This window comes from Orbilia oligospora (assembly GCF_000225545.1).
Source record: "Orbilia oligospora ATCC 24927 unplaced genomic scaffold scaffold00215, whole genome shotgun sequence".
In the NCBI taxonomy this organism is placed as follows: domain Eukaryota; kingdom Fungi; phylum Ascomycota; class Orbiliomycetes; order Orbiliales; family Orbiliaceae; genus Orbilia; species Orbilia oligospora.
In genome coordinates, this window is record NW_011645772.1 from 616 (window position 1) to 23,991 (window position 23,376).

Sequence of the window (23,376 nt, forward strand, 5' to 3'; positions counted from 1 at the left end):
ATCATGATGAAGGAGAATCAAGCATTCACAAGGAATCTGATCCTCCCTTGCATGGAACGGAAATTAAACGAGAACACACATGAGACCAAAGGAGTGGGCAGTTGCGAATGAACGTTTTGTTTGTTCGTCCAACGACCACAGCCACGTATGCAGGGCCATAAGCTAAACGCAACTGCAGTTTCGATGAATAAGATGGTATCGAGAAGTGACAGAAAAAGTTTCCCTTGCAGACAGAGCTCATGCAATGTGAAGATATCGCAGAACATAGGAGTTCCTTCCATTGAGTTTTCTGACGGAGAGCGAATGAGGTACTAAATTGTCGAAAAGTGACATGGCCCGTCTCGTGGATATTTCATTTCGTCCGAGACATGTATTTCTCCGTGTACTTAGGCTGCGACAAAAGGAAATTAAAGGCGCAAATCATTCGACCAATCCCGGTCACTGATCTGCAGCATGTCGGGATCCAACAAGGTCAACACGATTTACGGGAAAATTGAAAGTGTTGTTTAAACGTTTAAGAAATCGTAGATAAAAATTTTGGTTATCGACAAGTTTGACATTGACAATTACATGTACATTAGAGGCATCGTACAGGCTTGTTCAGAAATTGACAGTAGACCACATTATATATTGAAACCCATTAATATAGAAAATGAAGACGCTTAGGAACCGATTATTAAAACCATCTATTAAATTCTACTTCCTCCAAAATCTCCAACAACTAGACTAAGCTGTTTACAAGAGCATGGCAGCGGCACCGAAGACGGCAACCAAGGCACCGGAGGCCATCTTCATGGAAGAGGCGGCACCAGTAGCAACTGGTGGTGGTGGGACGGTGGTGTTGTAGCTTGGTGGTGGGACATAGGTTGGGGTTGGCTCTGGAGCTGGTGGAGTGTAGACTGGGGTAGTCTCAACTGGGGGCTTAGTGTAGACTGGGGTGGAGGTTGGTGGGCTATATCATTGTTAGATCGTGATTATTCAATTACTGAAATTATTATAAAACTTACCAGGAGGTAGAGGTGGTGGTGGAGCAGGTCAAGGTCCTGGTGCATGGGCAGTCGGTGATGGTCAAGGTGGTGGCCTCGGTGACAGTGTATGTCTTGGTACCCTCAACAATCTGTAAATTTACGTTAGCAACTGACTACAATCTCCGAATGGGGAAATGATCGACGAACAGTAGTTGGGTATGGGCAGTAGGTGGTGTAGGCGGTGACAACGGTGGTGGTTGTCTCGACACCATAGTCGGTACCGTTGCTTGGTGGTTGGTAGTATTCGGAACCGAAGGCAACGGCAACGGAGGCGAAGGTAGCGAGGACGGCAGAGAACTTCATTTTGTCGGTTTGGTTTGGTTGTTATTAAAAATAACGAATTAAAGATTTTTAATATTAAGGGTTGGGGATTAGACAGTTAAGTCGCGATTTGCAAGATTAACGAATGAATGCGCTGAAAAGCGAGCGTGGTACTTTGTAAAAAGCGAATGAGTGTGGTGGTGGAAGGAAAGAAAGAAGAGAAGCCCAAAGTAAGGGAGGGTGGCACTTCTTATACCTGGGAGCACGACCAGGCGGCTACGTTCGAAATTCAGTCGTACGATCGTAATTACCCATATTAGCGTGCGGGCGTGTGTGTGTTCTTCCTTTCTTTTCCAATTGCAAGGGGAAGGAAATTTCGACTGCCGTCAAAACGAGTAGGTCCCCTTTCCGCTTGAACGCTTTGTTAGGAAGCTTTGCAGAATTTCTTTTTTTTTCCCGACATGGTTTATTTGGGACGTACATAGGGCGAGGATTTGCGCCCTTCTGACTGGCCAGGGAAAACCTGGGTTGGCTTGCAAGGGTGCATGTACAGGGTACGTGTCAGTCGCAGAGATTTCGCGGGCAGCGGAAAGAACCAGGCACAAAACAGACTAACGAAGCAATAGCACACCTGCATAAAAGGGGTTGAGCGGCAGGCCCAGGACAAAACTCCCGCCAACTTTTGCTTTTGGCAGTTCATATCGCAACATGTTTAATTTTAAAATTCGTTTTTCTGGTAATTCCTATCGAAATGGATGGACGGAGAATCAATCGACTCGCTCTAGATAACCCTATCGCGAGGGCTTTAGCCAATACGAGGTGTGTGATTTTGCTGTGATATCATGGTCGTGTGCTAGCAGAGGTCTAGCAAGGTCTGGCTTTCTGGCTTTCTGGCGCCTGCCTTCCCTTCCCGAAGTCATTGAGAATTCTGCCGACATTCGATGTATTCTAGCATTGTACAGACCGCCTGCTTAATTCATTCATCGCGTATGCACAAAACTGTTGACTCGAGAAGTTCGTAATTGATCTAGCAAAAACTTCGCATACATAGTGTGTCTCATGCACAAATGTACTCCGTATGTACTGCACAATGTAAGGACGAAAATGTAACAAGCATTTCGTGGCGATCGAGGAAAGGGGCGTCAGAACCACTCTCGGTTCCACTTCACTAGCTTTTTAGCCTCGTTCGTGTCATAAGTTGACAATTGAAGGGATACAAACTTTTTTCTTTCTCCCTCTTCCAACTGGCTCATGGTTTCCACGGCCAGAAGAACAAAAACCATGCTAAAACCGAACTCAAATTTGCCCCGAACGGAGGGCATTCTTTTTGTAAAAGTATTGTAAGCGAAATGAACAAATTTCCAACTGGCTGATTCCCTCACCTCGCCGTGTCCGCTGGGTTCCAATCAAACAGAAGCCTCGCCGCACTACCTCTGCGGGTCTGGATCTCAAACGTCGCAATTCGTCGTTCGATTCGCACCCCATCTTTTTTGCTTGGTTTCGATGCCGTGCATTTTTGGACCGCGAGACGACGGCAATATCGAGATCAATGGAGCCGGCTGAGATCTCTCTCCTGGGAATGCAAGACAGGAAACGTTCGTTAACAAGATCTAATATGCCTGTGCTGAGCACGCTGCACCCTTTTTTCGGTAATCCTCAGGTCGTTTCGAGAAACAGGTCTTCCTGTGCTGTTGCTGAAACGGGCTGAGCCTTTGGCCATAACAAGCTTTTCCTCATGGCATGCACGGCCGAAACCGCACCACGTTAGACCAGTTAATGCGCGTAGACGGATCAGAAACCAAAAGGTCTACACACATGTACATGATTCGGAACGTTTGATTCTATGAATATATCCGATGACATCAGAATCATGAATCCGCGGAAACCCCAAGCTTTGAGGCTTAATAATTGTAAAATTTCTTGTAAATTTGCATCTTGAGATCGGTTCCGGATTTCGGCTGCTGGTGCCAAAGCAGGCAAAGTCCAGGAACAAAAAAACGTCCGTGATCAATTTCGGCGCGTGGGAATCATACGGCAGAGACCTTCAACGGACGGAAGGGTAGGGCAGCCAAGGGTAAGGCAGGCCTTGGGGATGATCTCCCCCATACCGCCTCCAAAATTACATCCCACGCGATTCAGCATTCCATCAATTATAATTGATGAAAAACAAACTCCCTTACCAGCTGCTTGGTGGCGACCCAAGCAACAATTAAGGGGAGAAGGGAAAATTCTAAACGAAGCAAGTGGTTCGACCAGGCTGTGGACCAAATCTTACAAGGAGGGAAATATCTTGCGATACTGGTGCAGGTTGGATTCAACTTTTGCGAAATTTGTGGGTATTTTGCGACGATATGATCCTTCTTTGCAGGTAAGTTTTTCTCCGCCCATGTAACTTCATAATTTCATGCACGGGACTTTGAACGCCTGTCGGCATGTCTTGCTCCAGCCAACTGGCCGTCATTGATTGGAATAAACGCCTGCTTACTGATCCATTTTTCCATCCCTTACTTTTTTTTTTTGTTATGGTGGAGCACAATTCGGCCTTCTCCCCGAAAGTTGACTCAGGAGCCAAAACTCAGGCAGCTGGAAGATTAGGATGGAACATCCACATCGGGAACCTTGTTGTCTCTCAAAATCAATTACGGGATACTAAATAGCTATGTTACATTTTCGGATTTTCCGATGCCTATCTCAATGCGTCCAAGGCACTGGAAATTCTCTCACCCAGCTCCTGACATCCTCTCTCAGCTTGACCAAGCTCTCAAACTTGGCACCATCTGCAAGCTCCTCAGTGAACTCTTTGATCTTTGTCTTCCCAGTTGAAGTCTCGACTTCTTTGGCGATCGTCACAGCGGAGTCGACAACTGCTGCCACCCTCTCAAAGTCGCTCTCATCGAAGCCTCTGGTTGTCATGGCCGGTGATCCAAGTCGCAACCCACCCGGTTTCATCTAAAGGACGGCACATCAGTAACAAAAACTTCATCACAGAAAGTTTACTAGATTAATTGGCCTTACCGCCGACTTATCGCCCGGTACTGTATTCTTGTTGGCAGCGACATTGCACAACTCTAGGACCCTCTCTACTTTTGCTCCATCGATACCCTTAGGCTTCAAATCGATCAACACGAGATGATTCTCAATATCTCCGCCCACAATCTTATATCCCATATCGCGCAATTTTCCACCTAGTGCCTTTGCATTCTTGATGACCTGCTCTTGGTACTCCTTGAACTCTTTCGATTGCGCTTGTTTGAGCGCAACGGCGAGCGCAGTGATGGTGTGATTATGCGGGCCTCCTTGGTGGCCTGGGAAAACGGAGGCATTGATTGGGTTTTCAAGGTCGTAGAGGACCTTGTTTCCTTTCTTGTCTGTTGATCGCACTCCCTTGCGGAAGAAAATCATCGCACCGCGGGGTCCTCTCTATTTATCACTCTATCAATCACAACTCCAAGTGAGGGGAACAAAATAAGCGGCACAAATGAGGAGAGAGGGAAAAAAAGAGAGAGAGAGAGAGGCATACCAGACTCTTATGCGTGGTAGTGGTAACGATATCGCTCGTATGGAACGGACTTTCAACCACGCCCGCTGCCACGAGACCGCTGATATGAGCCATATCACTCAACAAATAGGCACCACACTGGTTCGCGATCTTCCGCATGCGATCATAATCGATTGTTCGGCTGTAAGCCGATGTTCCAGCGATGATAACCTTTGGTCGGAAAACTTGAGCGGTCTTTTCCAGTCCATCGTAGTCAATAATACCAGTCTCTGGGTTCAGATGGTATGGCATAGTTGTAAAATACTTGGAGATAAAAGAGATATGCTTAGAAGGGATCTGGTAACCATGAGACAAATGTCCACCATGTGGAAGATCGAGACCCATCAAACGGTCGTGAGCCTGCATGACAGCGCTGTAGGCGTAGAGATTGGCGGGGGAGCCGGATAGTGCTGTAAATCATTAGATTCTCACGTTTGCCCGTATATATTGATTTTATGATGACCCTACGCTGAACATTGACGCCCCATTCCTCTGGGTTAAGTCTGAAGGTTTCGAGAGCCCGTTGCTGGCAGAGACGCTCTGCTTGGTCGATGAATTCGTTACCGCCGTAGTACCGTGCACCCGGATAACCCTCCGAGTACTTGTCTATGCCCGTTAGCTCCCCTCCCTCTGTATGATCGTTACCGTACCGTGACATACTTTGCATCGGCGAACCAAGAGTATCTAGAACTGCCTGGGAGGTAAAGTTCTCAGATGGAATGAGATTGATAAACTCCCGTTGTCGCAGCTTTTCTTTCTTGAGGATTTCAGCTACCGTAGGATCGGCATCTGCGAGGGCGGCCGTGAGAAGCTATCGAATTGTTAGAAGCCGGCCATCAGAAATCATCTCCGCCGATGATATAAGGTACAACTTCCATACTTTATCATGGCTCGCTGGTAACGAATCCGATGCATACGTCCTCGTGACAGCCCATTGCCTGACGGCCAATGGTCGTACTGCCGGCCTAGGTAGGCTCCTAGTAGCCGCAAGCAACCTGCCGGTCATTTGTCGCTGCATCGTTTGTGGTATTGCGTTTTTAATATGTAGACGTTTCGTTCGCCGTTAATGTAATACCGATATTAGGTATATATCGATATCGAACTGCACACCTGTTAGCAGATATATAGCTCCCATACAAACAATAAATAAAAGATACAGACATCATTCAACGTACAATTGCAGATGGTATTTCCCCGGATTTCAAGGCACCCTTCTCTAAAGAGTCATAGGCCTATTTATCCAAAGCCAAGCGTGGTCCGTTCGGGCTATCGACGGTTTTCTTCCGACGTCTGTCAGACTAGACTGCAAACTAATCCGACGTCGGTTATTTCACTGGCTTTTCGCGGGGAGCTAACGTGCAGTGCGTTGCAGTTGCAGGGGTGAGGTCACTCACACACAAATTTATTTTTTCTTTCTTCCTCTTCGCTTGTTCTTCTTCTTCTTCTTCTTTTCTCTTCATACAACTAATTCAACGAAATGATGACAGGCATCGACCAAACGGAATCCGCTCCAGCTCCCGCCCTATGTTCTTTCGTCGAAAGATGACTCGAACGTTAGCGTGCGGGCGCTGTGGAAACTCCCACTGCCGCTTCTCACCACCTGATGATGGGAGATATCAGAACCACTGATCGTTCACCCGCAGCAGACCTTGGTATGACGAATCACGACCCTCAACGATAGGAGAAGGGATCGGGATGTCTACCGGGGCCGGCTGGGGATGGAATAGTTGTTGTCTACGCGCTGTGACTCCATTTTATAAATATTTTCATTCAATGCTATACTACCTACTTTAGTACCTACCTGTGATCGTGTATATATCGATCCCGCATTACATAATATACATACATATATGCAAAAACAAACGAATCATCACAGCTGATACAAACACAGAACATCATGCCGTCAAGGTCAAAGGTGGATGGATGGCAAAGGAATACTCAATATTGCAATCATTAGAAATGCTATAACTCAAAAAAGGATGGATGCGGGAGAAACGAAACACTGTACAGGTGGGTATCGATGCGTTTTGTGTAGGAAAATGCACGATGATACAGAAACAGTAACAAATCAACGCTTGCAATCGATGTGAACGACTTTTTTTAAACGAATGAAACTTCACAATCATACTCATAACTGTTTCCCTCCCTTCTCATCTTGGAGTTGCTGCTGCAGGCTCTGTGTACTGCCTCGCACCGGCCTCCTCGTGATCGGGGACGAGGCAACATTCGGCGGCGGTGAAGGGGAATCACCAGCTACCCGCTTCTTCTCATCGTAGTAGAGAGACCCCGAATCAGAGGCCCCGTCCTCAAACGCGCTAGGTGCATCTCCGGTCACTAAGCCAAGTCTTTCTTCCTCAGTTTGAACTCGGGTCAGCGAACTCGGTTTTGACGACTCCCTAGATGGTTTGGGTCGCTGTGGTGTCCCTGTTCCTGGTGTCTGGTGGCCTGGAGACTCGTTCGACTCTTCATCCACTCCGTCGTCTTGCTGTACGGGTTGGTGATGGTGCTCGCGTCCGAGTCTACTGAATATGCCCTGGAATGAGAATTGGCGCCTAGCTTTCTGAGTCTGGGAGGTGTCCGGGCGTAGCATGCCGTCGTCGGCCGGTTTCTCATCATCTAGGGAAATCGCTGGAGGGTCCGCTGCAGAGTTGCCTCGAGATCTACCGCCAAAGAACCAAGGACGGTGCTCGGGGCTTGACGGGACTATGTTAATTGTTTTCTTCGGCGTTGACTCCGGGCTGGCTGGCTCTTCCATCTTGGATCTCATTTGCGTAACAGAATCTGGTAGCGCCAATTGATCTCGTGTCACCGGCTCAGCAGTTTGCCTCAAGTCATTTTGCGATCTGCTCTGGTGGGTTGCAATCCTCATCATATCAATGGATGCCCGACCTTCTTCCATTTCTTCAAGTCTTGACAAGGTCGGTTCCATAGTCCGCGGGTGTTGGCTAGCACTCGTATGTCGTCTCGGTCTGCCTCCAGCTTGCTTTTCACTAGTAAAAGACACCCTTCTTCTCAACCCATCCCACTCAACGATAACGTCTGGACTAAGGTGGTCTTTATCTCTGATATCCCTTAACTGATCTTCGTGAATCTGCTGCATTTCCTTTGTCTCGGCTTGTTTTCGAACAGTACTCATTCTTCTGATAATCGCAGCAGCGCCACGGATGGCATCAGCCTTGGGCTCGGATTCCGGTTCTTCTTGCTCGGCCACAATCTTGACTTGGTCAAGGTCTCCACGGAAGACGGCAGTATCCGGAACTTCCTTTGCGGATTTCGAGAGCTGCAGTAGCACCACACCAGCGCAAATTTCGAAGAAACCCATGACCACGGTTGCAATCGAGTAGCCAGTGCCTTTGAAACCTTGAAAGAGAACGGCGGATGTTATAATGGTTGCGGAGGTAAAGATGACGTAGTATGTTGGTGTGACAAGAGCGGCATTGAAGAGATTCAATGCTTTCTATAAAAATGTTAGTGATACCCGATAACACGTAGGTGCTAAAACATACATTGAGATAGTAAATTTCGGTCAGCAAGGTGGCTATGACAAAGATGAGTAGGACGTAGAGGAACCATTGGTTGAACTGCGGCTTTCCACCGGCTTGTGCGACGACCGCTGCCCCCAAACCTTGGGTAGCGACGACACTATCTCGGGTTAGTTTTGCCCCGCTACCATATGAAATATATGCGTAAACCTACCTCAAACCACCGATTAAACTGCATACGCTCAAATACACCAACATACTCTTCTCTCCGTACCTTGGCGCTACCCAAAATATGACAAAAAGACACCCAAGGATAATAACCCCGGCGTACGACAAAAACCCCGGCGCCAGAATATACCTCTTCATGTCCTGAATATCACTAACAGCACTCTGCTCCGGTGCGTTAATAGCAATAATAATACTTCCGATCACACACACAAAACATCCAGCTTTTCCCACGAACGAAAGTCGCTCCTTGAGAAATATTGAAGATAGGATGGCGGTTATGACGACTGAGAGTGCACCGAGGGGAGTGACAAGGATAGCGTCGACGAAGGCATATGCGGTGAAATTGCAGATTTCGCCGATAATCATGAGAATCATACCCGTCCACCACCAGGCATTCTTGAGGTATCCGACACCTTCGCCGGGTTTTGCATTATCTTTCAAATTGGCTTGAAGGAGGCCCTTCTTTTTGAGGACATAAGAAATACCGATAAAAACTCCAGATGCAATGGCGAGCGCAACGCCGACTGCTTTGTAGCTATTTTAAAATTTAGTGCTAGGTCAGGAAAATGATATATTGGAGCATTGACATACGCTGGAGGCCGAGAGTTAACTCCAGCGTGAAGCCCGTGAGCTGAAGTAGTCGCTGCAGCTGCGGAAGAAGTCATAGAAGCTGCCGCATCCGTCACGCTCGCCGCTACACTCGATACTGAAGACATTGCGCCCTGCTATTTCGGCTTTTCCGCCTCAGGCTTGGCGGGACGTTCCGTCCGTTTTTGCGTATGATAATTCGTCAGTGAAACGTAAACGACAATAGGTCGGTGAATCGGGCCAACTGGGGGTTTAAAATGTGATTCCGCCGCGAAATATCTGGCCGTCGGTTAGAAATGGGCGGATGTCGGACAGGGGATATCGGATAGAGATTATAAAGGAAGGATTAGTTCAGCGAAGGACCGATATCTCATGGTGATGTAAGGATAGAAGGATAAAATGGCTGTCCCCCGAGGACTTTGGAACCGCAAGTTGAGATATAATCGTTCGGGTCCAATGTATTTACTATGTCGGAAAGCGCAGGTGGCACCGGGCTAAGGGATTGTCAATATCGTGTCGAAGATCACAATCCAATTACATAATTTGCAAAGAGAGCAAAAGGAGAGATGATGCAAAAAAAAAAAAAAAAAAAAAACAGAAATAAAGATTAAAAAGGCAAGGGGAAAGGGCAAACTATGAGACAGATATCGGGCGACAACTTACAGAATAAATTCGAACAGTCCAGTTGAAGCTGCGGGGTGCTGTTGCTATTGGAAAACCTCCTGAGGTTCGAATCCAGCCCTGTCGCTGGGTGCTGTTTCGTGGTGGCGGTTGCTAAGCCACTAGGTGAACCTCAACCCGTAAGCTCGCTCAATGCAAAGGCAACAGAAACAATTGTTGAAACTAGCGGCCGTTGAGTCGGAATATAGGAAAGGATAGGAGACAAGAAGATGAAAAAAGGGAAGTCGTTTCTCGAGAATATTCGAAAAGGTTATTGCTTCTAGAAAATTAAGATAGCGACTTTCTCCTCTCAAGGGGAAAGCAATAGGGAGAGTGGAATTGAGTCGCTCGTTTCGTCGAAAGCATTCAACCTGGTTAAAATGGATGGGCTGACTTGGTTATTAGGCGCAAAAAAGGAACCTAGCTATAGGGCGCTTCCCAATACTGCCACTGTATCCGAGGCCTTCGACAATGGGCCTATCGAGCGGAACTCAGATGGCAAAAAAAGACGGGAAAGTGATGATAAAAAAAGGTCTCGCCTACGAATTTTGCAGTAACAAGTTGGACCAGGTTGCAGATGGGACAGGGATTTCGTTCTTTTTTCGTCGAAGCGTTGTGGATTTTCGGAGTTACCGTCAAGAATTGCCGTCAAGGTTATCGATAGATATCGAGGGGATCCAGAATGAGGTTCGAAAGGTTAATATGTGATATCTTTCTGGGGTAAATCCTAAAGTATGGAATCACCAAAGGAATGGGAGTTTATTAAGTATCCGCTGGATGAAGTAACTCCAGGTCGCACTCGAGAATCCAAACAAATAGTATATGCAGTCCTTCAGCGCAAGGTGCGACAGGCTAAAGCTAGATGAGATGCTGGTCCTGAGGATCGATTACTCCATCTGGCCACTAGGCAATGATTTCGATTTCAGTTCGTTTCGTCGCTTCGTAAGTCGTCAGGTCGATCATGCACATGGGCACCCGTCGAATGGATGTTTATGGGTGTATGGAATTCGTAATTCAGAATGCGCTGGCCTATGATGAAATCGAATGCATGGGAGGGGTGTCGCCTTTTTGCCTCCTCGACGATAACTACTAAGACTCAACAGACAAGGAGAAAATCAAGTTCAAATCAAAAGAGACCCTGAGGAAGAGGAGGAGGATAAAGAGGATCAAATAGTGGAATGCTCCAGTGACATAATTAATTCGCATGTATCCCACAATTTGATGCGCACGCCCTTCTTCTTTCCAGTCAGGAAATCTGTTTGTCCCACCTGCGGCCTCCGATGTTCCATCTGGTTACCACACACATCCAACCAGATCGTGAAGCAAGCTCAAAAGCCAAGAGAGCTTGCTGCTTTGTGGTTCCATGGCCCCAAAATTCAAGTTTTGGTGGACAACCAAACACTATAAGCCAAGAGGCCGCTCATTTCGGCCGTCTTGGCTTGGTGCTTCGATTCACCACAGCAACCTACGACGAAACGGGAAGGTGCTGACAGCAAACGGCTGTTCATTGGAGGAACGAACTATGGTTTTCCTTCGGCTGCAGGTAAAGTTCCAGACGATAGACAGCCAGTATTCGCGGGATGCACTGTATTTGAACCCTGGTACCTGGTTGTTGATGTCAGCGCTGTCTAGTTTTTGTGAGGTCGGCTTTTTATGTTGGTGACTTCACTTAGGCTCAGTACCTCCAATGAGCGGCTTCTGGGAAAGGTAATAGACCGTTGATAAACCGGCTACCTACATGCATAATTAATAGAGTCGGGCGCAAAAGACAATATGGCTTGAATGTTTAGATTTGGAGAATAGATGATATATTACAAAAGAGTTCGAATAGATGGGAGATACCTGTTACTACCTAATAGAGTCTATACATGATGGATTCAGATTGTTGGATATCAAAATACCACAAAGCCCAAACATCTTGAACACATATTGCAAATATTAAATGCCACTCACGATGAACACGATACAAACGTCCACCCTTACTTTGAAGGACTTGAAAGTGACTTGGAACCCTACACGACCTCTCAGATGTGTCCCCGATAGCCCTCACCTCATACTGCCAGATTTCCATTCCCGTTTATTTGTCTTTTTCCAGCTGCACCTTTAAATTTCTTAACACCGTTCTGAAGTTTTCCATTAACGCCTTTTCCCACTGTTTTGGTGTAAGAATCACAGATGGGGGTCTGGATCCTGCCATCGACAATTGCATCAAAGATGATAGAGATCCAGGACCCAATGGTTTTCCTCGATCGAGTTGGAACATCACTGCCCTTCACCGTCGGGTGCTCCACCAGCCCACAATGGAAAGGTACGTTCAATTCCTTTCTTACGAAAAGATACAGTAACTTTGAAGAAACTCCCAAGTATGATTCGGTATCCAACTCGCCGTTGAAAGATTTCTGCTGCATCTTCTTGAATAGAGCCTCTGCTTGTTGGCAAATATACTTCTGAACCAACTTGAGATGGTCGATTGAGTTTTCCGCGATGTTGTTATGACTGAGCGCTACCCAAGTTGCAGCTATAGCATCCGACATATGGCGGATACGGACGTGCAGGTCTTCTCGAGAGGACTCGCGCCAAGAACGAACAACTGCTGCTTTGAGGCTCTTCTGAAGGGTTTCTTTCTCCTCCCCCAAGTGGCCCGATTGCTCTTCTACAGCTTTCCTCACTTGGTCTTCAAGGGCCTCCATGAACTTCAAATCCCTAACGCGTAAATCTAACGCTTGGCAAGCCACGTAGAGAAGGCAAGCTGACATCATTGAAACTATCTCGACAGCTTGCATCGTGTACCTGGCTGAAATCAAAGCCAGAGAGTTAATAGGTTGATTGTGCATCTCAGCGGACTGCACATGCGGGGTAACGGAATGCGTAAACCATCCTAGCTCAGATAAATACGCCGCCATGTTGATGTCTACGCCCTTCATAGTGAATGACAAACTAGGTTCGTCTGCCACTAGGTTTGGAGGCAATCCCTTGCTAAGGTCCGGGTTGATAAGTTCCGAGGAATAACTGAAGAGTAACTTCCCCATCATTTGTAATGCTCCACGAGTCTTCTCCATAGCTGAAGTGACCGACGCCGCTTGGAAATTGCAACAAAAGTATATTTCTCCGGACTTGGAGTCGATAACGGGATTATCTTGGGTAGAATTTAGCTCTGTTGTGATTTGCTTCATTGACAGTGCCAAATCTTCGAGCTGCGGTCCTAGCCATTGAGATGCACCGCGGAGAGCATAACGATCTTGGAAGAGCCCTTGTCGGAAATGGTCTTTTGCTGCTGATGTCTCGACAAGCTTTGAACCCTCAATGACATTTCGAATATTGGAAGCAACTTCGATTTGTCCTGGGTGTGGCCGAATTAAGGCGGGGAATTCATGATAATTTTCTGCATTCCCAACCATAGCCTCACAGGTCATTGCTGTTAAAACTTGAGATAGGACGGCAAGCTGATTAGCATCGTAGACCGCAAGGCTTCCAACAGCGGCGGAGGGAGCAGCTCCATTAATAAGTCCTAACCCCTCTTTGGGCCCCAAAACGAAAGGTGTTATTCCTATAGCCTCCAGGGCCGCCGGAGACGAGAGAACGCAAGGCTCCGGTTGGCGGTCCCAGTATACTTTAATATCAGGGTTGCCTTCCAAGACCCCGACGATATAGGATAGTGGCATGAGGTCACCTGATGCAGAGATTGAACCACGCAATGGGATGATGGGTGTCATATTATTGCGTAACAATTCCAACATAGCCTTAATGATGTCCAAACGGACACCAGAGTGTCCCCGCAATAGGTGGTTGCACCGCACAACGATTGAGGCCCGCACCCAACTAAGAGGTAACGAATCGATACTGCCATGAATATTCCTATCTCCCGCCAGGATTCCTGTTTGGGTGAGCTGAAGAAGTGCTTGTTGGAGCTTGCCGACCTCAGGAGTTCGAGAATCGGCATTTCCTCCGAATCCGGTGTTTACACCTATTGGAGAACAAATTTCTATTAGATATATGCGATCTTTTTTGTTATGTAGGAAGCTCTATTATACCATAGATGAAGTAACCCTTTTCTAGGTACTCATGGAGTGTTTTAACACCGGCAATTACGCGATTAGACACCTTTGGATCTGGGGAAACCTGCGCAGCTTGGTTTTCCCTATGTAACAATCATTATATGAGCTCTCATCTCTAAAGTTCGAATTCTAGCCTAGGGAATAGTTCAGAGGCATACCGAGCAACTGCTACGACACTAGCAATGTCAAGCGACATCCCGTCCAATTTCAGATCGTCATCTTGTCTCAGCAAGTCAAGTTTTTTCCAGGTGCTTATGGTATCAGCTAGATGCTGAGTAAGTTCTTTGACAGTCATAATGGAAGATAGAAAATCGTGATAGACGGTCTGTTAATTTTATGAAAAAACCCGAAGAGTGTTTATATAGAGTGATTTGATCATGAGCCTTTGCAAATTCGTAGGAGAGCTTTGTGGTATGGTAAATCAACATTGATCTAGGGAACCAAGGACCGGAGCTTTATATATTACCGAAAAACACATCAACGTAAAGAGAGCTAGATCGATAAAGAATCACAGATATCTTAGGTTGGGCCATCTCATTAGCCAATGCAATGTTGGTAAACTTGATATTGTGGGACTCTGGCCGTCTCGCGCGGATATGTGAGGTCTGATACGTATATGCGTAACGTTAACCCTGCATGGAAGAAACTCTACAGAGACGAAAGCAAAAAACAGCTCTACCAGGGGTTCCAGCCGGTCATGGCGTCTTATGCATGGCAAGAATGCAACGAAGTACAAAAGAATGTGCATGTGTGGGTCACGCCTCGGCCTTGGGATCTTACGCCTTGCTAGTGGCTATTATATTAATCCATAAAAGAATTCGAAAGATGTTGTTTTCAATTCTGTTGCCTGCACTTCTATATAACCGGATATCGCGGATACGAGACTATATAAACTGGTTAGTTCACATATGCACATTCCTTAAGGCCTCCGACTTTCTACGACTAGCTCACGGAACTGCTTGTGCATCGCCGAAGATGATTGACGACATCATATTCATTACGCACGATATATCGCCAAGTATTCTATTGGGAATGTTCGAACTCCCATCGAAATGAACTCGATATGTAGGTATACTGATCATTGCATCATAATAGGTAGAAGCCAGAGAGGAGACCAGGATTCAAAGTCAGCAGCTTTCTATCAACTTATATCTAGTCACTATGCAAACCTGCTATCTATATTAAGCACAAAGGAGTTATATAAACTGGAATGTCTATCGACCATCTCCTCTGCTCATTTTCCTCAACCGTAAATTCACAATCAAGCAGGGTTTTATAAATTTGGTCCTGTGACCCCGTTGTTAGATATATTACTTTCCCAAGTACGTTTTCATCTCCATAGTGTTCTACTACCCCGTGCCAAACCCCACACTATTGTTGATCTGTTCATGATGTTGGCAAAGGATGTATTGGTCGAAGAGTTTATTGTATCAAACCCTCGATCCCAGAAAGCCTTCGAAAGAGCACAGGAAATTTTACCCGGCGGAAACACGAGATCAGTATTTAACTCATTCCCATTCCCCCTTGTCCTTGAGTCTGGTTGTGGGTGTGAAGTTACATCGCTGGATGGGAAAGTCTATACAGACTTCAGTTCTGACTTCACTGCGGCCCTATACGGGCACTCTAATCCGGTAATTTATGATTCTTTGAGAGAGATATTTTCTACGGGGTTCGCGCTGGGAGGTGTAGTTGAGAAGGAGGCCGAACTGGGGGAGATAATACGAAAAAGACTTCCAAGTATGGGGAAAATACGGTTCTGTAATTCTGGGACAGAGGCCAATATGTATGCGTTGGCGACGGCACTTGTTTTCACTGGGCGAAAAAAGGTAGACAAGATTCATATCAATATTCTCCACATAGTTGACACAATAGAAAGCCAACAGGCTAACTTAATTTAGATTCTTGTGTTCGATCGTGGATACCATGGGGGAACAATGAGCTTTCCAGATAAAGGGAACCCTCTGAACCTACCTCACGATTTTATTATCGGTAAATTCGACAGCATTGAAGGCACTCAGCCATTGCTAAACGCTGACATAGCTGCTATCATCGTCGAGCCCTTACAAGCCGCCGGTGGTGTACGACCAGCATCAAAAGAATTCCTTGCGTTTTTACGTAAGGCGGCAGACGAACTTCATGCTATTTTAATATTTGATGAATGCGTCACATCGCGCCTTCACTTTAATGGAATGCAAGGCGCACTAGGTGTGATCCCTGACATGACCGTGGTGGGCAAATATATGGGAGGAGGGTTACCATTCGGAGCGTTTGGTGGTAGGGAGGATATTATGAATCTATATGACCCCTACTCTCAGGGCATCGAGAATACTCTATTCCACTCGGGGACTTTCAACGGGAATATTTTCACACTCAATGCAGCGATCGCGGCTTCAAAGCTTGTTACTGCTGAAGCACTTCTTCGGTTGAACAACTTGGGTGACAGGCTTCGCGCTTCTGCCCATGCCATTATGGAAGCATCTGGGTTTGAGGATATGTATTTCACTGGTCATGGAAGCGAAATAGGAGTTCATTTTCGAGGGGATGACGCTGTAACGGTTCGCGAATCTTTCTTTTATTATCTGTTGCGGCACGGGTTTATGATTGGATTTCGGGGTTTTATTTGTCTAAATCTCTTACATACTGATGAGTCTGTGGATCGGCTGTTGCAATGTATCCAAAGGTTTGTAGACGAGTACCAAAATTAGCTAGTATTTACCAAGGCAGTTTGTTTCTAATAACGTTAGCAATTTTATGGATGCGAACTACAAGTTTGTACGTATATTGACTTTTTATTTTATAAAACCCAAGTTCTTGTAAAGTCCAAGTCCAAGTTCTTGAATTCAGACAGTTAACACCTCGCGCCTCGAGCTCGATCAACGGTAACTTTAGGACGTGTTTTGAGTTGTGTGTTGCCCTTTTGTTACACAAATCGTCGGTTACACAGACGGGAACTTTACGTAAATTTGCCTAAGTCCCTCCGCACGCGCACCCTGCAGCTGCGAAGCATGAAGCTGGGTAAAACGCCAGCTGCATTGCATTGCAACCCATCTTGTAGACCTATATAATATAATAAAATAGACATTCATTGCAAGAAATGATATCACATTTTATCTAGTGAGAGAAAAGTCGACTAACGATTATCGTTTTCTTTTCGTAGAGGTCAATATGCAATAGGTGTATATCTGTGGAATGTATATATCTTGGATGAACCAGTTGTATTGTAACTTTTCCTAGCATTCCCACCCATTAACTCAAGGAAACATGTAGCTAAAAGTACATCTTTGTAAATCTTAAAAGTACATAAGAGAAAAAGAAAGGAGAGAAACTGAACTAAAGAACTTTCTGATATGATCATAAGATGTAAAGATTATCCGCCTGACAGCCGACAGACATGTATAAGACAAAAAAATTATATCATGAGAATATAAGGTAGTTTTGAAAAAAGAAAGAGACTTTGAACTCCCGCACACCGTGCAAGCCCCTTTTGTGCAACAAGAAGCCCAAAACATAGAAGTGAAAAGATCGGATATATCCCACATTTTTATACATCCAAACGAGGGGTAAAAAGCAATAGTAAACGCCATGACAAAGGTATATCTGCGTGAAGCCGGAACATACTCATAAAGAAATGTATAATATATATATAAAAGAAATGGTTTCCCGTAATAAAATCATAGGAGGTGTGAAAGGTGGTTTCCGAGGAAAAGGTTGTAAGAGTTTTTTAAAACCCAGCAAATAGGTCCCTCCTCTGGTGATACGATCCGTCATCGTCCTCGCTATACCGTCCACGACTGATGCTATATGGATCATCAGAGACTCCGTAGGTATCTATGAAGCCGTTTCTCGCCGCTGCAAAAGCTCGGCTATTCCTGTTGCTCGACCGTCCGCTCTGGAACGCCCTGGAAAGATCCGGGAAAAAGTCATCATCTTCGTACCCACCGATTTTGGGGGTAGCGCTAATGAATGCCTCCATCCTCATAGTGCCGTTGTTTGGAATAGCATCGAAGAAGTTCCCAGCTGCACTGCCAGCACCATCCCTGATGCTCTGTTGGTAAGATATCATACTATTTCGATCGTTCCCTTGATTACCTTGATTACCGTGATACATTGGAATGTTGCAGTTGAAATCGGAGTTGATGGAGTCGGAAGGTCTGTGATTTCCAGAGAAGCCGCTGAAGGTTGGAGAAGTGAAGTTTCTTGGGGGTGGCATTCGTGGATACGCGGTATTAGATCGTTTCCTTGCATGCCGACGGACGGTAGGATAGTCCGCCACGCTGTCGTCCGATACTATGCTGCCATATCGACTGTTTCTACGGTTCGGAACACCATAGATGTCTTCGACTGTACCGTTAGAGTTTGAGTATGTGTTAGAGTAACCGTTGGAGTACCCATTGGAGTGTGCGTAACTATGGCTAGTGGTGAAGCTACCACGAGCAGAGAAGGGGTTTTGGAAAGTGGGCCTGGCATCGTAGAACTCGCTTTCGCCACCAGAAACGAAGGATGGAGCTGTTGCCTTTTCTTTGCCCTTGCTCTCAGTTTCGGAGCGGTTCGCGAGTTGTTCATATTCGAAGGGCAGGGCAGGTGGAAGAGTAAGGCCATTTGCAGGGGTCTGGGAAGAGTGAGCAAGGAAGGAGAGAGCCATTAGCCAGATATAGTGTCTCTCCTGTGTTCCAGCCGTAAACTTGAGGGCACGAGCGGGCGTCAGGATTAGAATTGAGCGGTTGAAGAGAGTAACGCCCTTTGGCGGAGGAGATTCATCTTTCACGTCGAGAACGGATTGGATGAGCACTATATTTAAGGAAATTAGTAATTGTATCAATCTGTAGGATTCAGAAGAACTTACGTTTGCGTCCAGATTTGCCCATCAAAGCTGACCCACTCGTAGGCTGACGGGTCGACCACATGACAGCACGCTCATACGGAGCCACCCAGACCCATCTTTTATGCCTCACACCAGAACCTCCGTCGTCCTTCTCCAAAGTTTCCTGTTGTCCGAACCTCTTCCTAACATACTTGTATAGGAACTCACCGACCATTGTCTGAGCAATCGCATCCACGACGCTAGTCTGCTGTTGCGAACTATCAATCGACGCTGTCCCAGTGACACTCGAATCTTGGTATCTATGTCCATAGTTCGGCCTATTCGCGGAATTTGGCAAGATAGTATCACGGGGCAATGGTGGGATGTCCATTGGGCTCTCCGGAGTAATAGATGAGAATGATGACATTGGGGGTGGGGACCTTGTCCGAATCGAACCGTTTTGTGGTTGTGACAAGCCCAAAGCAGACCTTGATTTCCGAACAGAATTTCGTGTACGTCTGATACCGCCAGACATAGGTGATGGGCTGCTTGCGCGCGAGCTTGTTATCGATGGCGGTAGCTTTCGAGAGCTGTGACGAAGTGGTACAGGATAAGGTGGACCAACCGGGATACCAGGAATTCGGCGAGGACCACCTGGAACACTGTGTCCCCATGCGCGAGCTGGTAAGATAGGTTTTCCAGTTGCCATATTGCGCTTGACACTTGGGTGTCGCTTTGGTAGCATCATACTATCTCGATTCGAAGCAATTGAAGCAATGGTGGATTCGCTAGGTCTTGGACGTGGTGGTCTTGGTGCTGAAAGTGCTGTACCAAACATATCTTCCTGCTCCTCAATATCCATTTCATCATCGTCTTCATCAGATGGTATATCACCGTACTTCCAAAGTGATGTTGTTCTTGGAGGCCGATATACCCCATTCGGCGATACCATTGGAAGGTGATGGATTGCGGCCTCAGACATCGATCTCCGAGGTGGTGAGGATTGAGGTGGACTTTCCATGACTTCTCTCGCCGCGACTGGGCCTGGAGCTGTGTTTAGTCTTGCCAGGGGAACCCTGCCACCACGCCTAGTACTCTTTGCAGGGGGTACAGGTGGCGAACTAATGGTCGTGGTGGGGCTAAGCATCGGTGGTGAAATCATTGGCGGCGAAATCATGGGTGGTGAAACCATTGGAGGTGAGGTCATCGGTGGGGGGCTAACAGGGACAGCAGGCTGGGTGCGGATAGGCGCAGGTGCAGGGGAGCGGGGAGCTACTGCAGTTGGGCGGGGAGCTACTGCAGTTGGACGGGGAGCTACTGCAGTTGGCGGCCGGGGTGAAACTGCAGTAGTTGGACGAGGAGCTACTGCAGTTGGCGGCCGAGTAGCTGGAGCTGCAATTGCAACATGGACTGGGGGCTTCGGAAGTCCTCTTTGCAGTGGTGGAGATCCGAAGTTCTTGTTAAGAATCCGAGTATCGACCTTAATAACCTCAGTTTGCATTGAAGTAGATTTTGACTTGGGGGGCTGAGTAGTCTGGCAGGCAATGCTCCTTGTTGGCTTCGGTTCATAACTAATGATTGCGGGACCAGGAGGGTGTATTGTGATAGATGGTATAATGAATGTGGGGGATTGTGGAGGACTAGGCGGCTTGTCGGTCTGGCACCCTGCATCCACACCCTGCTCTGCGATTACAATAGGAGTAGTTTGGCATTCCATATCCACGCCCGGCTCTGCAAATACAACAGGGGAGGTCTGGCAATCCGAAGAAACATATATAACTGCGGATGACCTGCGGGTGATGGTGGATGGTGGGCTGAGAGGTGGGGAAACCGGCCCCATGAGGGATATCCTCTTGCGGCTTTGGTTTGCAGATATCTCTCGCGGGGATTGTGGAACGCAATCATCTTGAAGAACAAGGCTGTTGCGTGGTGTCTCAAGTGGTTTGATGAGCTCGATGGCAGGTTCGTCCATCTCTTCAATTGGAGGAAGCGCTTCCACAAAGACACATTCATCAATAATTTCCTCGAGGACACTCGCCACTAATGGGTGATCCTCTTCCTCCAATTCTGCCTCTCTCGCTCTCCTCGAGGCTTCTTCCATTGATCGTTTAAGGTCTGCCTTTTCAGAGGCTAGAAGCTCAAGCTGGTGCTGTGTATCTGCAGCTATTGATTCAAGGAGCTCCAGCTGACCCTGGTGCTCACGCTGAAGAACTAGTCGCTCTTGTCGACCTTCGTATTCTCGAGCTTCGTAAACTTGGGCTTGCTGTTCATATTTAACCCTCCAGTCCGCAAGCTCCTCCGTCATAGTGTTTTTGATGTTCTCTCGTTCTTGCTTTTCAAGTCTGATGCATTCCTCCAATTGCTCAACCATTTCCATCATTCGCTTATTGTCGCGTCGTAGATCCTGAATTTCTATTTCGTCGTTGGTTGCGGCCAAAACGGTACATTCGGTCATCTCTGATTTGTCATCGCCGATGATTGAGGGAGACAGGGCGCCAGAGGATCTCCGAGAGGGAATCAAATGCTCATTGATTGCCTCAAACTCGTATTCCTCCTCGGGCGCAGGGATGATATCTTGGGCCATTTCTCCGACAGATTCTGGGTAGACAGAACCTTCAGTTTCGGCTTCAGAAGCCTCGCTGGTTTCATGAATAAAGTCAAGCTCATCGGCAAGTCTTAGTGCAGACTGAGAAGCCTCGGAATTGATCATTGAAAATCTAATCCCGAGCTTCTCTGCGTCTGTGTCTTCAGACCCCGATGAAGAAATAGACCGCATACTGTTTCTGCTCACAGGGCGAGCAATGCTTTCTGGGCGCATGAGATGATTTTCATATGCCTCATCGCCGTTTATTTCCTGTGCCTGTTGGTTTGCTTCATTCGCTGAAGCAATTTCCTGTAGTAGTGTTTTTAGCCTCCCTTCAGCCACATGAACCCGATGCTCCAGCGACCTTTTGCTCAGCTCCCATTCAGATCTTTCTCTGTCAAATATCCTTCGATCTCGTTCAATATCGTCTTCAGCTTTCCTTCGAGATTTAGTCAGCCGTTCAACTTGGCGTTTAAGTTCTGCAACAGTTTCCAAGGCCTGGTCTCTCTCATAAGAGAGGGATTCAAGAGCCTCGTCATTTTCCTTCAACTTGAGTTGTTCTCTGACATCCCTTGCCTCCCTGCGGGCTGACGCAGCAGTTGTTGCAGTGTTTTCGGTTTCCGCCCTAGCAATCGACAAATCCGTCTCTAACGACTCGATCAATCCGGATTTGGCCTCGAGGTCTCGACGTAAGCTAAGAATTTCGGCTACTAAGCTCGCGTGCAACGTTGGTGTGAACCGGCGAGGGTCAAGTATCGAAATCGGCTCATCAGCAGGGATATCCTTTGAATGCCGGTTTTTCATAGGTGACGTTCGACCGTTCGTGAGAGGCGGCGTGTATCTACCCATTTTATGGGGCGATGTGGAACCATTCCTGCTTCGTGATCTTGACTTGTGTCGTTTAAAATTTCTAGATCCCATACGCTGTATCGGCATAAAGTTATCAGTGACCGCGCCATCTTCGCTTTCCGACTGCGGTCTCCTGTAATGTTCGTCCATTGTATCGTCGTATTTTTGGGGGGGTGGTCAAGCTCGGACTTGATGTCTTTGAATGGTACGTATCTACCGCTCGTAACTCTAAAACAGACTACAGAGAAGTTCTGCAAACGAGTGTCATTATAATACCGTAAACTGAAAAACGTATAGTGCAATGGCCCGCAAGCTACTCCATATATCGACAGACGCTGTTTCTAAACTGACGTATATAGTACGCGCGCGAAAGAAGGGGAAGATGTTGTTTAGACGTAGATTTTTCCTGATAAGGATAACGCCCCAGGTTTACTTGGGGTCAAAGGATATGGAATGATGTAGAGATGCGCAGTCAAGGCATATCTTTCGAGCACGCTGTCCGAAACTTCGGTGGGCCGCTGCTAGACCCAAAAACTCAGCTGCGCGATGAGGTAAGGATAGAATTCGATAATGTGAAGAAAGGCCGACCCCGTCTACCTAAAGAATGAAATGAAATGGAATGTCGAATCATGAACAGACAGGAGTCGCTAGAGAAAGATGAACGACGATTGTCGTACCAAAGGCCTATTCCGAAGGAAGGGGAAGAGCACAACAAGAAAGGAAGGTATGAAAAGGTCCTTGGGATCTCGCCTCTTCTGATTTTCAAAATATGTTTTCTTCTTGTGAATATTTTTCTTCCTCAATTTTTTCTTGACAAGATCTGCTTGACCTCCACGAATGCTTGGAGGCCCTGTGTCCCTAATAGTTCGTCCCTTTCAAGACTCTCGCCGATAGGTTGCATGAACGCTGATTAAAAGGCTATCCGAACATGGGTCAGGGGTATAGGATCACATCCGTTCATCCCTGCCCGACCAGCATAAGCCAATTATTGACAAGCTGAGCAGTTTCAGTCCTTAGCTTGGGCCAAGAGGGAGTGTTCCGGCCCAGTGGTGCGCCCGAGTCCATGCATCAGATTGAACCAAACATAAAAACCTCAGGACCACCAACATTTAAACTCTGCCGTCAGGAGCCCGTCGGCGGTCGAAGGTTAAGCTGCAAGCCGTTCGCTAGGCGGCTCGAGGTAAGACCCTGGGCCAGGCAGTCACCAATTGTTGGAAAGCATAAAGAATGTTGAAACACGCCCTCCCACCCTAATGTTGGTTGGCCGTGGTTCGCTTCGGTTCTGCAGGTCCCTTTTTTCAT

The 23,376-nt window shown here is 46.9% G+C and overlaps 6 protein-coding genes across 6 annotated transcripts; 1 reads left to right on the forward strand and 5 right to left on the reverse strand.

Annotated features, from left to right (window-relative positions):
- Nucleotides 1–735: 735 nt before the first annotated feature.
- Nucleotides 736–1,331, reverse strand: AOL_s00215g1 (uncharacterized protein; the record flags this gene model as incomplete). The annotated part of the gene is made up of 3 exons (XM_011129203.1): nucleotides 736–952; nucleotides 1,008–1,117; nucleotides 1,176–1,331. 3 exons carry the CDS (start codon nucleotides 1,329–1,331, stop codon nucleotides 736–738), a joined length of 483 nt encoding a protein of 160 aa, XP_011127505.1.
- A 2,649-nt stretch (nucleotides 1,332–3,980) lies between these two features.
- AOL_s00215g2 (uncharacterized protein) lies at nucleotides 3,981–5,845 on the reverse strand (the record flags this gene model as incomplete). Its single annotated transcript, XM_011129204.1, has 6 exons — nucleotides 3,981–4,238; nucleotides 4,305–4,709; nucleotides 4,810–5,237; nucleotides 5,296–5,433; nucleotides 5,488–5,638; nucleotides 5,708–5,845. The coding sequence occupies 6 exons, from the start codon at nucleotides 5,843–5,845 to the stop codon at nucleotides 3,981–3,983; spliced, it is 1,518 nt and encodes a 505-aa protein (XP_011127506.1).
- A 1,110-nt stretch (nucleotides 5,846–6,955) lies between these two features.
- AOL_s00215g3 (uncharacterized protein) lies at nucleotides 6,956–9,253 on the reverse strand (the record flags this gene model as incomplete). The annotated part of the gene is made up of 4 exons (XM_011129205.1): nucleotides 6,956–8,284; nucleotides 8,334–8,469; nucleotides 8,524–9,072; nucleotides 9,129–9,253. The coding sequence occupies 4 exons, from the start codon at nucleotides 9,251–9,253 to the stop codon at nucleotides 6,956–6,958; spliced, it is 2,139 nt and encodes a 712-aa protein (XP_011127507.1).
- A 2,583-nt stretch (nucleotides 9,254–11,836) lies between these two features.
- On the reverse strand, nucleotides 11,837–14,135 carry AOL_s00215g4 (uncharacterized protein; the record flags this gene model as incomplete). The annotated part of the gene is made up of 3 exons (XM_011129206.1): nucleotides 11,837–13,749; nucleotides 13,817–13,923; nucleotides 13,999–14,135. The coding sequence occupies 3 exons, from the start codon at nucleotides 14,133–14,135 to the stop codon at nucleotides 11,837–11,839; spliced, it is 2,157 nt and encodes a 718-aa protein (XP_011127508.1).
- Nucleotides 14,136–15,231: 1,096 nt separating this feature from the next.
- Nucleotides 15,232–16,545, forward strand: AOL_s00215g5 (uncharacterized protein; the record flags this gene model as incomplete). Its single annotated transcript, XM_011129207.1, has 2 exons — nucleotides 15,232–15,666; nucleotides 15,739–16,545. The coding sequence occupies 2 exons, from the start codon at nucleotides 15,232–15,234 to the stop codon at nucleotides 16,543–16,545; spliced, it is 1,242 nt and encodes a 413-aa protein (XP_011127509.1).
- A 1,016-nt stretch (nucleotides 16,546–17,561) lies between these two features.
- On the reverse strand, nucleotides 17,562–22,224 carry AOL_s00215g6 (uncharacterized protein; the record flags this gene model as incomplete). The annotated part of the gene is made up of 2 exons (XM_011129208.1): nucleotides 17,562–18,628; nucleotides 18,684–22,224. The coding sequence occupies 2 exons, from the start codon at nucleotides 22,222–22,224 to the stop codon at nucleotides 17,562–17,564; spliced, it is 4,608 nt and encodes a 1,535-aa protein (XP_011127510.1).
- Nucleotides 22,225–23,376: the final 1,152 nt, after the last annotated feature.